The sequence below is a fragment of the Poecilia reticulata genome, linkage group LG15 (genome assembly GCF_000633615.1).
Source record: "Poecilia reticulata strain Guanapo linkage group LG15, Guppy_female_1.0+MT, whole genome shotgun sequence".
In the NCBI taxonomy this organism is placed as follows: Eukaryota; Metazoa; Chordata; class Actinopteri; order Cyprinodontiformes; family Poeciliidae; genus Poecilia; species Poecilia reticulata.
The window spans coordinates 28,898,265-28,912,628 of record NC_024345.1 but is presented as its reverse complement, the minus strand read 5'-3'; the positions used below and the strand labels follow the sequence as shown (position 1 = coordinate 28,912,628).

At 37.5% G+C, this 14,364-nt stretch overlaps 2 protein-coding genes across 2 annotated transcripts in view; one reads left to right on the top strand and one right to left on the bottom strand.

The window, feature by feature from the left end:
- Window positions 1–1,451: 1,451 nt before the first annotated feature.
- LOC103477347 (leucine-rich repeat-containing protein 27) lies at window positions 1,452–10,441 on the bottom strand. Its single transcript, XM_008430414.2, has 10 exons — window positions 9,957–10,441; window positions 9,747–9,877; window positions 8,256–8,314; window positions 7,135–7,287; window positions 5,224–5,392; window positions 3,968–4,063; window positions 3,771–3,831; window positions 2,675–2,754; window positions 1,781–1,901; window positions 1,452–1,685 (listed from the first exon to the last, which is right to left on the bottom strand). The coding sequence occupies exons 1-10, from the start codon at window positions 10,206–10,208 to the stop codon at window positions 1,584–1,586; spliced, it is 1,224 nt and encodes a 407-aa protein (XP_008428636.1). The 5' UTR covers window positions 10,209–10,441; the 3' UTR covers window positions 1,452–1,583.
- Window positions 10,442–13,060: 2,619 nt separating this feature from the next.
- Window positions 13,061–14,364, top strand: part of stk32c (serine/threonine kinase 32C) — a 99,768-nt gene continuing 98,464 nt past the window's right edge. Inside the window, exon 1 of the mRNA XM_008430412.2 lies at window positions 13,061–13,539. Coding sequence (XP_008428634.1) covers window positions 13,458–13,539 — 82 coding nt within the window. The 5' untranslated portion in view covers window positions 13,061–13,457. The remainder of the gene's footprint in view (window positions 13,540–14,364) is intronic.

Here is a 14,364-nt window from a genome sequence, read left to right as displayed (position 1 = left end):
CCATCTTTAATACTAAATCTTGGTGAAAAATTAATGCATCACTGGATGGAAATAAACAATGTGACATTTCAGAAGCTTATCGAAACAATGCCACAGCAAATGTGTGTTCTAATCTAAATCAAAGGCGGTCCAACGAAATATTGGTGTGTGTGACCCGTTTTATTTTTATATTTGATGGTGCTTTTTTTTTTGGGTCAGGCAGTTTATTTCTGTGCTTTAGGGAATTTTCTGGGTCCTTTTAAGGTCATGTCCCAGCATCTGAGTAAGATTTATGTCCAGACATTGGCTAGTCACTCCTACACTTTCCTTTTCTTCTTTTTTTGAGTTAATCAGAGGTGGACTTGTTTATGCAACAGGATCATAGTTGGTGACATCAGATCAACCATGTCACCAACCATGGTTGATCTGATGCATAAACCCAAGTGTGTTGAGTCATGAACTGATCATTTACTGATGGCTGGACTTTCTTAGACTTACTTTATTGTCATTGGAAAAAGACACAACAGTAATTTTGGTAATGAAATGTTGATTCTTGGCTCCACAGTACACAGAAAAATGCTGAAAAACCGTAACTGTGACAATAAATACACAAAAAAAAGTGCTACTGGTGAAGTTGTGAGTTGTTGTTCTGGTCCTGAAAAATCCCCTCATTCCCAGACCATGCCTCTACCACCACTGTGTTTGACTGCTGGTATGATTCTCTTTTCCTGAACTGATGGTGTATTTTAACGTCAGATGTAATGGGACATATAAAAAGTTCCACTTTTGTCTCACCCGTCCCCAAATTAGAGTCTACAAAAGTCTGGAAAAGTATAACATTTGTACTGAGCAAATATCTGAATTTCTTTAAAGGGGCAATATTGTGTGTTTTCCAGACACATAGTCCCATTTTATAGCTTAATCAAGTAACTATTTTATCTTAAGTTAGCATATATATCAAATATAACACAAGATAAATTTGACATCCTAATTTAACACCTTGAAATTGGGCCTCTGTCTCTTTAAAAACTCCTGCTCTTTCTGAAACTCTGCCATCAGGAAGTCATCTCAACATGGCTCCTCAACGTTTTTACCAACATTTCATTGAGAAGTAGCTTGGTTAATGGCCTCTGCAGATCCCCAGTTCCACTAGGTGTTTGCTAATTGCTGCTGGCTAGTCTGAAGGAGCTGAGTGGGGGGCTTGCAGGGTATGGGTGCTCTGTGAGGCGGAAGCTTGGAAACTGTGGTTGAAACAAGCTTCTTGAAGGCGGCGCTAGGTCCACCCAGTCGTTTTGCCCAGCTCCAAACGGTTGCCATGGAGATTAAATGATTTTTCAAACATGCATGAAAGAATCAAGGCAACACTCCTGGTATGTTTTTGAATTGATTTCAAACAGATCTGTGAATGTTAACCATACCTAAAGTGTAAAATGGAGTAGTTGTGTTGCAAACATCCAGTATAAAAAAAACAATTAGACTTGATATGTTTATTTTTGAAATGTCTGCATTTTGGCCACTAATGATGGAATCGTGTTTTTAAGTCATCTGGAGGATGTTTTGAATCCTAAAACTCAAAGCATGGTGTAAACGGTCAGCGGTCCAAGTCACTTGAAGAGGAGTCTCGGCCAGGAGCCTGGACTGAAAGGGTTTTCAAAATTCCTTCGCTGACTTTTTCTTTCAAGAAGTCGTGCTTGTAATCTCCTGATCTGTTGGTCAGACGGGAAAAAAAGTTAAAAAAAAGATGAAATCAATGACATCCGAGTTCAACACAGATGGGTTTCTGTAGATTCTCGGTGCTGACCTCTGCCACGTCCTCCAATGTCGCTGACGTCTCCTGGTTCACGGTGCTCTTGGTATTTCTGTGTCTCTCCTGCAGCCGCTTAACACGAGTACGGATGTTTCGCTCCAGCTCCCGAGCTGATCTAAAGGTGCCAAAAAGGTCAAAACCGGTCATCAGAAGAGAGCATTTTAATGGTCAGAGGTTTTTGCACAATAGATGGTGGACAGCAGAGTGAAAGTGCAGAAACTGTGACTGATTCTTTCACAGAAAACAGAAAAAAAACAGCTGCTTTTCAGAGAAGTAGGCCGAGTCCACATGGAGCTGCATATCTGGGAAAACAAATGCATTTTAAGCATTATGGCATTTCATCCACATGAAAACTCTGCTTAATATCACTAAAAACAATGTAAAAAAATGTAACTCAATTTAAAATAAGATACAGTAAAGCCATTTTAAATGGTTAATATGATGGAGGATGGATAGATGTTGATAGTAGAGACTGTTTTTGGTGGATATATGTTTGACAGAAACGACTTTGGTGCGTCATCTCTCTCTTGTGGAAGAAATTGTTCTGTTTTTTATTGTTTGCTTTACTTCATATATCTTTTTCTATTCTCCAAATACAGAATCATGTGCAAAGTAAGACATAAAAGAAAGGGTGCAGCATCAAATAAGTTTATATTTCTACCTACCATTTTTTCATTAGTTTTATAAAGACCCAGCCACGCATTTCTAACAAATGATCAACATCTTCATGAAGAGTTCGAATGTCCTGTGCAGCATAGTGATCAGCACAGTGACACTAAATTATGACTTCCTGCTGAATATTCTGATTTAATATTAACCCACACACCTGGCTCCTATCCTAATATCTCTGTATCTCTTGGGGATCTGTGCTACTTTTCTCCACTTTACCTGTCCTCTTCCCTCTCTGTGGACAAGCACAACTTCGGCTCCTGTGAAGGTCCCTCTAGATGCCACTTTGAATCCACTTCCTGTAACGTAGCGAGAAGCTCTATGTGTCTCACAGCACATTATTTAGATTTTTATTGCATAAAGGAGCTATTGCAGGACACCCTAAGTTGCAGCCGGAAAGCAACAACATGACAGACTTACTGCGATACATAATCCAAATTCATTTCTGCCTTTTAAGTTCTCATTTCTTTTTAGGTATGTTTGAATATTTGCCAAGTAAGAAGAGTGCATTTCTGCAGTAAGCGGTGAAATATGGTTGAAAAACATCCAACTGCAACTGCAGTGTTGTGAAAAGACTACACCCTCTTACTGATTTCTCTTGTCAGGTTTATAGGTCATCACCAAATGCATTTTGGTATCACACCTGAGTAAATACAAAGAGCAGTTATCCGCTTTTTTTGAAGACCGAGTTCAATTTCCTGAGTTAAATCCAGTCCTTTAGGATAAGGAAATTACTCTAACAGAACCTCTCTGACGACACAAAGTAGGTCCAATGATCTCATCATGCCCAGATCAAACAGAAATTCACAGACATCTATCAGTTTAGAAAGGATTACAAAGCTATTTAAACATAGACAGTGATTAGGTTTCTGTCGAGAGGGAGGAACGGATCTCCTGTAGCTGTCTGTGTTATAGCGGCTGTGGAGATACTTGAGTCTGAAAATGCAGGTTAGTTATAGAAGAGTCGAAATTATTCCAAAACTGCATCTACAATTCATCCAGGCAGTCAGAAAACGACCCAGAACAGAATCCAAAAGTGCTTTTAGACTCCAAAATGTAGGTTGTTCCTTTCCCTTAATAGAGGAAATCATGTTTTAAAAACTGCATTTTGTATTTACAGAGATTGTCTTTGTCTGATATTAAAATTCAAAAATGTAAGAAATCTTTTTTAACTGCTAGAATGTCTCTGCATCCTTGCTGTATCTGCAGATTCTAGTTGACTTACTGCATTAAACATTCACTGTGATTTAGATGGACGACCAGCGCCCCCTGGTGGTTACCAGGTGAAAATAGAGTAGCGGTGTCCCACATATACCTGTCTCTTTTTCTGTTTTGCTTTTCCTTTGGCTTGTTTCTGGAGCTTTAGAGAGGCCTCTCTGCAGCAGAGTCACAGAACAAAGCAGTATTTCAATGATTTTACTCAAGTTAAATGGTTTCTCTGTGAAATGTAAAAATTAAAATCTAAAGTCTAAAGGACATGTGAGTGAGCAGGAGCTAAAAAAATCAGCCCACCTCTCCTTCTCTCTCCGCGCAACTGCTTCTGCCTTCTTCCCGTATTGAGAGCCAGAAACTTGAAGCTCGGGAACGGGCTTGGTAGAAGAAGCTTTCCTGAAAAAAACAAAAAAACAAAATGCTTTTATTCCCCATCACTCCTCAGAGCCTCGGTGAGAAAACAGCATTATTTCTACTTGACAATCTGCGGAGAATGTCACTGAAAAGAAGTGGCTAGGTATCTCCTTCCCACATGCAGTCCTTCAGAATTACAGTTTTCTGCAGTAACAACAGATTCAGCTGCTCCATGCTGTGACTGCATAACAAATAACACAAGTGCTGTGTTAGAAGGTAAGTATGTGGAAAGTATAAATGATTTCTGGCTATTTGCTGAATGTGTGGACCTGCTGAACACAAAAGAAGCTGGAATAAGATGTCTCCCTTTAGCTTAAGCATTTCAGTCTGGGTGACTTGGGGGGTTTCAAAGTCTTGATTCTTTTTTTTCTTCATCTGTGATCTGTGATCTTCAAAAATGTAATTTTGAAGATCACTTTTATTTCTGTAAACTTTTTTATTTTGCTGTAGTTGATGTTCTATTCATACATCTCTCACAAGTTATGTTTTCACTTCAAATGTGTCCAAAACTTTGCAGATATTTCTCTAAATATTGCTAAAACAGGAGTGTCCATTTTTGTTTGGCCTTGGACCACAACTCAAGAATTGTTCAAATTTGGCAAACAAAATAGAAAATTGATGACCCCCAAAATTGGGAAATTGTCTGTTTTTCTTTTAACAAGGCAACAAGTCAAGAGCCCTTTTAATGTTTTGGATCCTTAGTGTTATACAGATTTCATTAAACTTGCGTTTATAGTTCAGCAGGCAAAAAAAAACTTTTGTTTTGCACTTTCAATTGAATGAATCTTGTGGCCCACCAATAGTTTAAATTTGCCACTTTTGACCCTTAGAGCCTTAAGTGTGGACACAATTGGTCTAAAATCTTATTATTTCTTCTTCAGAGACAGAAAGAATGTGTCTTTCAATCTGCAGAATGAAGCACCTCATACTGTTGCACAGCAGAAATAATCCAAAACCCAAAGATGGACCATCGTTTAGACTCAGTAAGTCACTGCATTGCTGAATATATCTTAAGACATAACCTTGTTCATCCCATTGATGAAACATGACATTATAATAAGTTCATGGGGTATAAATACATGTGTGGCACGCTGAATGTCCATTTACTTCCTATCTGATCCCATTCATACACTTCAACCCACCTTTCGTCCAAAGGGTGAAGCCGGCTGCTGTATGGTACCAAGGACATCTTTGCTTTTTCCAGCAACATCAACTCGTATTTGAGCTCCTTGAACTTCAGCAGCTCGTCCTCGTCTGCTGATCCATCCACACTGGAGTCCGGCAGCTTCACCAGCTGGAGCTCGTTCTCAGCTGGCAAAGAAACAAACATGGCGGCTACGAGTGTGTTCTCAGAGCGCACGATGGCTGCAACAGTTCAAAAAACTTCTAGTGACAGCAGCGAACAACACAACAGGCAGGTTATAATGAATTAGGGTTGCACACAAATAATGGTATATTAGATTAAAATTAGTTCCCGTTGATTAACTAAAACCTGCTTAGACCTTCTAGTAGTGTTGTAGTTTGGCCGCCATCCAGCAGAGGGCCCCGCTGGTCATCCTGAAGCGGGGCCAGCTGATACATGACGCCACCTGTCCATCACTCTAGAGGGTTTATCAGCATCTGACCAATCGGTGGTCGCAATTTGTATGGAAGTACACAGCCCTTATCTGGAGGAACTGAACTTCCGTTAACATTGCCAACACACTGCGGTCATTGAGGTTTTAAGAAAAATAACAAGAAATCATGGTCCAACGTTGTCAGTGGGGAACATGCAATCCCGACAGGCATTACCCAGGGCATGTAGAGGGCGGAATACAATTTATTATATTTTCAAAACCCAAACGGAGTCTGGAATAAGACCAGAAAGGCCTGCATCTGACCTCATGTCCAGTTGACTGAAACTGTGACCGACAGCAACTTTCACACATCCGTCTGTATTAAGTAAAGTGGTTGTACACATTCCTTTTTTGTCATAATGACACTTATTGATAGTCAAATCAAAGCTCAATAAGTAAAGGTAGTTATGCTTGATTTTATGTGTGTAAATTCCAATGGTTGTTCTATGGCAACATGAACATGTGCCGCAGTAACTGCGGTATTTTCATTTACAGCACATTTTTATACTAATATATACTTTTTAGCATTTTCCCGAAGGCAGATTTTCACAAACTGGTATTTAAGTCATTACTCACCTATTTTACACATACAAAATGCATCTAACACAGTTTTCACACTCATATCCAATGAGACTTTGTGCCTCTCCTTTCTCTGCTGCAAAAGACTTGGGTTTTAATTTTGATTTCTCAGTTGTTTTCCGCAAATATTCTCAAAGACTTGATGTAGGACTCCTTGGAGAATTTTCTTTTTAAATTCAGCATATTGAGATAAATATAAGATTTTGTTGGGGAAAAGTTACGACCTTATTGATACAAGAAGAAGAAAATGGCCGCTTATCAATACTATCAAATTACTTTAGATTAACTCATTAATGATAACTTGCATTCCTATATTGAATAAATGCTTCTGAAACGGGGTTTGTGACACCGAAAAAAGGTTGAAGAGTGTGTAAATAAAGGCTCCGATGTTTATAGACTGACACTGTGAGGCTGCAACAGTTAATAAAAAGAGCTTTCTCTCCGAAGACCGGAGCTCTGCCTCCGTTAATAACCTTGTAAACGGGGAGAGGAATGATCAGATCAGGACTCTGGCTTTGCTCACTGTGCATCAGCTGCATCTCCTGTGGAGGGCTGTCTAGGGCTTCTGACGGTGATTACCTCCAGACAGCAGAGAGCTCCTGTTTAGAGCCCACTGGTAATCGATCATTTTCCACCCGGCTAAAAATATTACAGAGCTGGAAGCTGGAGCAGTGAGGAGAACAAAAAAAAATAGGAGAGGGAGTGAGGCGAGTGGCACGAGCTGTCTCCAAGGGAACACAAGTCACGCCAGCGAAGTGGTACCAGGGCAAGAAGCTATTTTTGTTCCCAGTCGTCCTATCTTTGACAAAGAGCAGATGGTTAGGAAGAACGAGGCCCGTTAAGGTGCCTTTGATTCACCTGCAAGGCTCCTCCTCTCGCTGACTTCCCTCTCTGCCAGAACAGTCCTCAGGTGCTGCAAGATGGTGTAGCATCCCTGTTGCAAAACCTCTTTTGGAGGAAAATGAATGGGGCAGTCCCTCAGGCTCAGGCCTCTCAGTGTAATCACATTGCCTACAAAACAAAGGGAAGGGATGTTTGCTGTAGCAGCTTTCAGTGGTACAAGACAGGTGTTAGAGCTGGGTGACACGGCTTAAAAATAAAATCGATGATTTTTTTCAGATCAGATCCAATTTTAATAAGGTTTTTTAGTCAGGTTTTTTTTTTTTACTCAATTTGATTTTATCTGAAAAAGAACTTACAAACAGGAAATATTTTTGAAAAGTGAAAATAAAGTCACATTTGTTTTGTTTTAAATTCTTAGTATAGCTTAAAAACAAAATCACGTTTTTTTCTGTTTTAATTTTTTCTCTGAAAAAGGAATTATAAACAAAATATATTTTCAAAAAGCGGGTTTTTTAATCTGCATATGGATTAAAATCAAAATCTCAATTTTTTTATACCAGATCTGATTTGTGATTTCAATTTATTTTTTTTTCTAAAAATGAAATTACACAAAAAATATACATATTTTCAAAATATGGGTTTCATTTCAATCATCCATTTTCTGAGTTGTACAATGGAGAAGCAGGGCCAAGATATAGAAATGTCTTGTTTAGCTACAAACATAATGTAATTATATCTGAAGAATAAAGACACAGTTTTACCAGAAAGATGCTTTAATTTTATGAGAAAAAGTTATTTTAATGAGAAATAAAAGCTTTTTAGAGTTATCAAAATCTGACATGAGCAGATCAGTCTGGGTGTTTTTCACTTGGTCAATGGTTTCAGTCCTGCTGCTGCTGATGATGTGATGCTCATATGTTAAAACATTATCTGTAAAACTGACACCAAAGTATAACTTCAAAAGATGCTCAACATTCCTCATTTTAATCTTTTGTTATTTTTCATGTTGCCACTATCTGTTTACTGAATGTGACTGGTGTGTTTGAGACAGGAGGCAGTGATGAAACAAAGGAGAAACCTTGCGTCTCAAAGAGTGAAACGTTGCTCACTAATTCATGTGAGTGAACTGAGCTCACCGAGTTCTGCTGGAAGCTCTGTGATGGGATTGGCCTCAAGCAGAAGATGTGTTAGACACCTGCATGATCAGAATGACAGGTTACGAGATGGCTGAAAGCAATGACTCTCCTCTACACAACATAGTGACGTTCATTTGAGTTTATTTTTCAGTCAAACTTCATGACACAACCGGTATCAAAAAACAATCGTCAAGCTGTAAGTAGTTATGTTTCGATCTAAAGAGGAACAATCTAGAATCAGCACACAGCTTCAGTTATTACAGCTAGAAATTAGTGGTTAGGTCTGAAATTTGGGTGTGGTGATAGACCTTCAGAAACACATAAAAAAGTTACAAAGTCAGCCTTTTATCACCTGAAGAACATTTTCAGGATTAAATTACTAATGACCCTGCAATTCTATGCAAAAACAGAAATTCATTCATTCATCCTGTTTTTATAGGTCTGAATAACAAAATCAGTCCTCCAACTGCAGCTGATCCAGAATCCTGCTGCTGGCATTCTGACTAAAACCAGGAAGATAGAGCTCATCACCCCAGTTTAAAGTTGTTGTTTCAAACACTCAGGTCTTCTGACTCTGGTCTACTCTGCACCAGAACCAGAACCAAACATGGAGAAGCAGCATTAATTTTTTTTATGCTATTCTAATCTGGAGCAAACTTCCAGAAAACATCAAACCAATATAACACTGAGTTAATTTAAATCCAGGCTAAATCTCAGCTCTTTAGAGTTGCCTTTTATTAATAATAAATGAAACACTGATCAACATATTTGATGCATATCTTCTTGATGATAGGATTTGACAAAATGTAATGTTTATTGCTTTTTTCTATCTGATGTTTTAATGGTTTAAACCACTTTGTACTGCCTTGTTGAAATGTGCTTTATTTGACTTAATACAATATTAGAACATCACCAAATCATATCATCAAGATGGACAACCTGATGTTTGACAATTTCTAAATAAATGCAACAAATAGTGCGATTTATTCAATTCATGCAAAAATATTTTATTGATCCCAAAGAAAATTAAATGTTGCAGTAACTCATAATAATTCAAAGAGCAAATTTGAAGAAGCCGCTGACTAAAGACACTCTGGAACATACGGTAATAAATTAAACCTTTAAAATATGAAATTCAATAATAAAATGCCACTTTAAAGATGCATATAATTATGTCACTCTATGTATTTATGAAATAATTTTACATGTATAATGGGAGTCACCAGATGTGGCTCTATTTTGGGGAGGTTACAAGCTGAAAAGCCTGTGGATTAAACAACATAGAAATGCAGTGATTTCTAAAAACAAAAACTTTTTAACTGTGATCTCCAACGCACACAAGAATAGAAATGTAAACCTCCGCTATTGATAAATGGGAAAACTAATTTACTTTCTGATGGCCATGTGTTATAAGGCGACCAGATGTGGAGTGTATAATACTTTTGCTAAAGATTGGCCCATTTAAATACAGTAAATGCAACAGAACCTGACCTGTGGGAGCCAATTTCAACAGGAAGGGACGTAATGATGTTCTTTCTGAGGTCCAGCCACTGCAGCTGGGGCAGGCTGGAGAACAATGATCCTGAAATGCTGGAAATCATATTTTCTTGCAGGCACAGACGCTGAGGAACAACGGGAATCCTGTTAAAGAAAGAGGCAACACGAAGCCGAGCATACACCTGCTGCTGCTACTGGACTGACCGTGAGCAGGCTGTTCTTCAGCACACTGTCAGGAACATGAGTGAGACTGGATCCCTTCAGGCTTAGCGTGTCTGTGGGCTCATCCTCTGGCTCGGTCTTCTCAGGCAGGCTGAGCTTCCTCTCCAAGTTCATATCATGGTCTCCGAAGACAAAGCGTCCCTGTATGTCTTTGTCAAAGACAGCCGTTGACGAAGTCCAGTTGAGGTCATTCTGGACCAACTCGGTTTCGAACATCATTTTTTCTTGAGGCATTTAACCCATGAGTAGTGATTTTTCGTAAGAAGCTAACTGTATCCGCTTTAGCTAAAACTGGACAACTGCCGGCTGAATAAATGTCAGAAAGCGTCCCCTGCTTTCCCAGTTACTAAACTCCAACGACATAAAAAGAAACCCTAAATACTTGAACCAAAACGTTTTGTACTCATTTTAAAAGTAAGCTAACTTTTGACGGCGTCTCCTAAGATTCAAATTGTAACCATAGCAACAAGAGCAACAACAACGGCAGCCACTAATGCCGTTGTTGGTTGGCTCTATGGAGGGCCAAAAGGGCCAAATAAAACACAGCAAAAACATAAACTCTTACTAAGTATTTTTGGTCTAGTTTTTTACGCATATATCTTAATACACTTGAAATAAGACAAAATTAACTTACAAATAACATTTCTGCAAGCTGTAAGAACTTGTTTTAAATAAACAATTTCTTAAAATTGGGAAAGAAGTACTTCTTCCATTGGCTGCTTTGACTTGTAAAATAAGTGAAATAATCTGTCAATGGAAATAGTACTTTTTCATCAACATTAAGTATTTACTTGCATAAAACAAGCTCCTACGTCTTGCTGAAAGGTTACTTTCAAGAAGAAAGTAAACGTCCTTGGTCCACATTGTTTTTGGGTTAAAAAATGTTTAAAGTTGACAGGAAATTTGAAAATATCATTTGATAATTCTGTGTTTTTGGAAGACTGGAAGATTAATACCTAAACACCAACTATAAAGTCATTGAAAAAAGCAATATTTAAAAAAGAAACTAAAATAAATAAACAATGCTTAGCCTGGTGGGTGCGCAAGTAAAGCCTGGTGGCCCGAAAGGCTTACAATACACTGGAGAAACCCTGCAATTTAAATGTTAATTGTTCCACTCATATTTATTTAATATTTTGTATAAATATTACATTTCTACTGCTACATCTATTAAGACATTGATTAACAATTGTATTTAAATATCACATATTTAACTACTGCACTTTTAGTTCTTGAAGGTTCCGATAGACATTTCTAAATGAAAACCCAATTTAAATCCCCCAGATTACCACATTATAGTTTGAATAAATAGAAAAGAAAAAAAAAAGTTATCCAGTTCAAATGTCCTCTAAAATGGAATGTGACATTATTTGGAGAGCAACAACATCAACAAATAAACCCAACGAGTAAATTAATAACCTTCTGGTCTTTTTTTCAGTACTCCAGCTCCACCCATCCATATTCTAATCGGATTGTCAAATATTAATTCACTGCTCTGATGAAGGCCAGCACCAGTTTAACACCTTACATCGCGTTAAAGCCCATCTCTGCTCTCTGTCTTTGTTCCTAGGGATCCAGAAGCTGCACATGGCTTTAAACAGAGGTTGTTGTTTTATGTGCTACGTGTGGCAGGCACACCGACTTCTCATGGGTGCGTTCCTTCACAGTAAGCCGGTGGAATAAACTGCCATAAATAGTAACAGTCCGGCATGGAAGGAGCTTAACTTGAAATGCTGAAATCAGGGACAGTGGGGACAAAAGAACAGACCATGATTTGGCTCCGTTAGTAGAAATGAAATATTAACTAGTCCACCATATTGTGAGTGGCAGGTTTGCATTGGAAAGAAAAAACAGCTGAATTTTCTAAATATGATCCAATTTGATCATAAACTAATTACAATTATTTGTTCTTAATAATATATATTCACTATTGTACCTGCACTGACGATCAATGGGACAAAAATGTACAAAATCTGTAAATAAAAACTAACCAACATAACACATTGTGCTTCATTAAATGCATTAAATGTGGCATTTGAAATTATACCAAACCACTTATCTGAATTAGATTGCGGTAGTAATAATAATAACGACAATGAATGTCATTATTAAGTGGGCGTCCCCTTTTGCTGGAGCTGAATCTGCCTAGAGTAGCACTCTGGCGTGTGCATGGTGCACACCCAGTAACTAAACCAGCAGTGTCAAATGATGGTCAAGTTAACCAGAATAGTACATGTAACTTCCGGTTACCTTTAAATAAACGATTTGACTGCTCACAAAGTTTGATGATAATAATAATAATAATAATAATAATAATAATAATAATAATAATAATAATAATAATAATAATAATAATAATAATAATAATAATAAGTGCAATACATTGAAATAGTAAAAAATAAAAAATGAAACCGTTTTAATAAACAATAGACTAAAGCTTTGCTAAAAAATAATCTAATGAAAAGGATGTGTGTTTATGTTTAAAATAAGTTCAACACCATCAAATAACTAAGTTTAAAACAAGTTATAGTTGTTCTGAAAGAAAGAAAAACAAAACCCCATTTTAAATAAAGCCAGTATTATTTTAATAATGCTGATATCAACAATGGTAAGTGCAAGGCAATCAAATTGTAAATAATACGTTCATAAATAATACGTCCACTAACAATAAATGGATATTAATAAAATAAAAATAATTAACAAAAATTATAATTATAGCAAAATTTATTGAAATTCAAATGTAGACAATTACACAAAACTATAGTAATAGTGGCAATAATAATATCAATTGTAATAATCATTGTAATAAAATTTCAGTGATGAGCGCAACAGTTTAAAATAAATAAAATAATAGCAATATTTGAAGGATATTGCTACTATAGTACCCCTCCTAGAAATTATCATACTAAATTAGAAATTAAAAATGATCAAATAATAAACCGTAACAAAAGACACTTTGTTTATTTCCTTGTAAAAAATACACAATCTATCTTTATAAGCGTTGTTTTCCAAGTAAAAAGGTCTAAAAGCGTTCCTGTCTTTTATTTTCTTAAGCAAATTGTCTCTGCTTCCGGTGTTTATTTGCCGCTTAACGCAGCTTCCACTCGCGGCAGCATCGATGAGCTGGAAGCGTATTGGTCTGTCTGCGGAAGACAGCTGAGCGCTACAAACATCGAGTCACTGTTTGAACATCCAGCTCCAACTTACAGAACACTGTCAGATCCCAACACGTCCACAAAACCCGCTCGCTTCACTTCCCGTCATCTCATCCGAAATTACTTTCACCATCATCATCCTCATTTACTCGCGCTGCTTCAGATTATCGGCTGAAAACAGGGGAACACGGACAGATAAAAAGAAAACATCCCCCAAACCAAACGGAGTCTGGTGAAATGCTCGGCTGCCTGTTTTTTTAAGGAGGAGGGTGTCCAACGCTAAGCTGTAGTTTCTCTCCAAGAGGCGAGGAATGCAATCTGAGCATCAATGTTTCACTGGGGCAAGTGGAAGAAGAGGATGGGAGCCAACAGTTCTTCAAAGAGACCAGTGTTCGACGAGAAGGAAGATGGTAAGAGCTGGGAAAAGTAAAAACACTGATTAAGTTGAAGGAGTCATTTGCATAATTAACTGAAAGATGCATTTGAAGCCCAAACTGAGCTGAGAGTAAGTGTTGAAAACTGAGCACATTTGCTGTTGGACTTTTTTCTGTGTCTTGGTAAAATTGTTGGAGGCGTAAAGTCCAGCTTCCTTTTATATTCCTACCAGTTATATAACCCATTTTAGACGGAAAGTAACATTACGTTTCTAGTTTGATCACTTTATGAGAATAGAAAGTTTCTTAAAGCGTCGTTCTCATGCAGCTTTTCCAAACAGAGAAGACAATAAGCAAGTCAATTAGGCCAGAATAAGAGTCCTAATGTTGGATATAATTAAGTAAAACAGCGGTTTGAGTGAATGTGCAAGAAATGTTAAACATGTAGCAAGATTTAAGTGCATCTTTTAACCAGCAGAGGTAATTACTATTACTATAAATCATTTATTTGTGCATAATTCATATCAGTTACAAGATAGACCTGTTACATACATCACAACAAACAGCATCAAAATAATCTGAGATATTAATCAGCAGAAGTTGAATTGGGGTTTTTAAATAAGCAGCATGAGAAACCCTGACTTGGATGCACCAATTGGGCTTTTTGTTTCCGGCGCCGATTTCTGACCTGCAGATTCAAACAGAGAATGATTCTGATTCGGAAAGAATAAAAGTCCTAAGAGATGGAGATGGACAGAATCCATTAGAAAATGATGAAATTACATTAACCTGTCTTATGATCCATGTCATGATCCGTGTTTCTATGTGTTTATTTTCTAGTTTCTGTGTGATCCTGTTCCC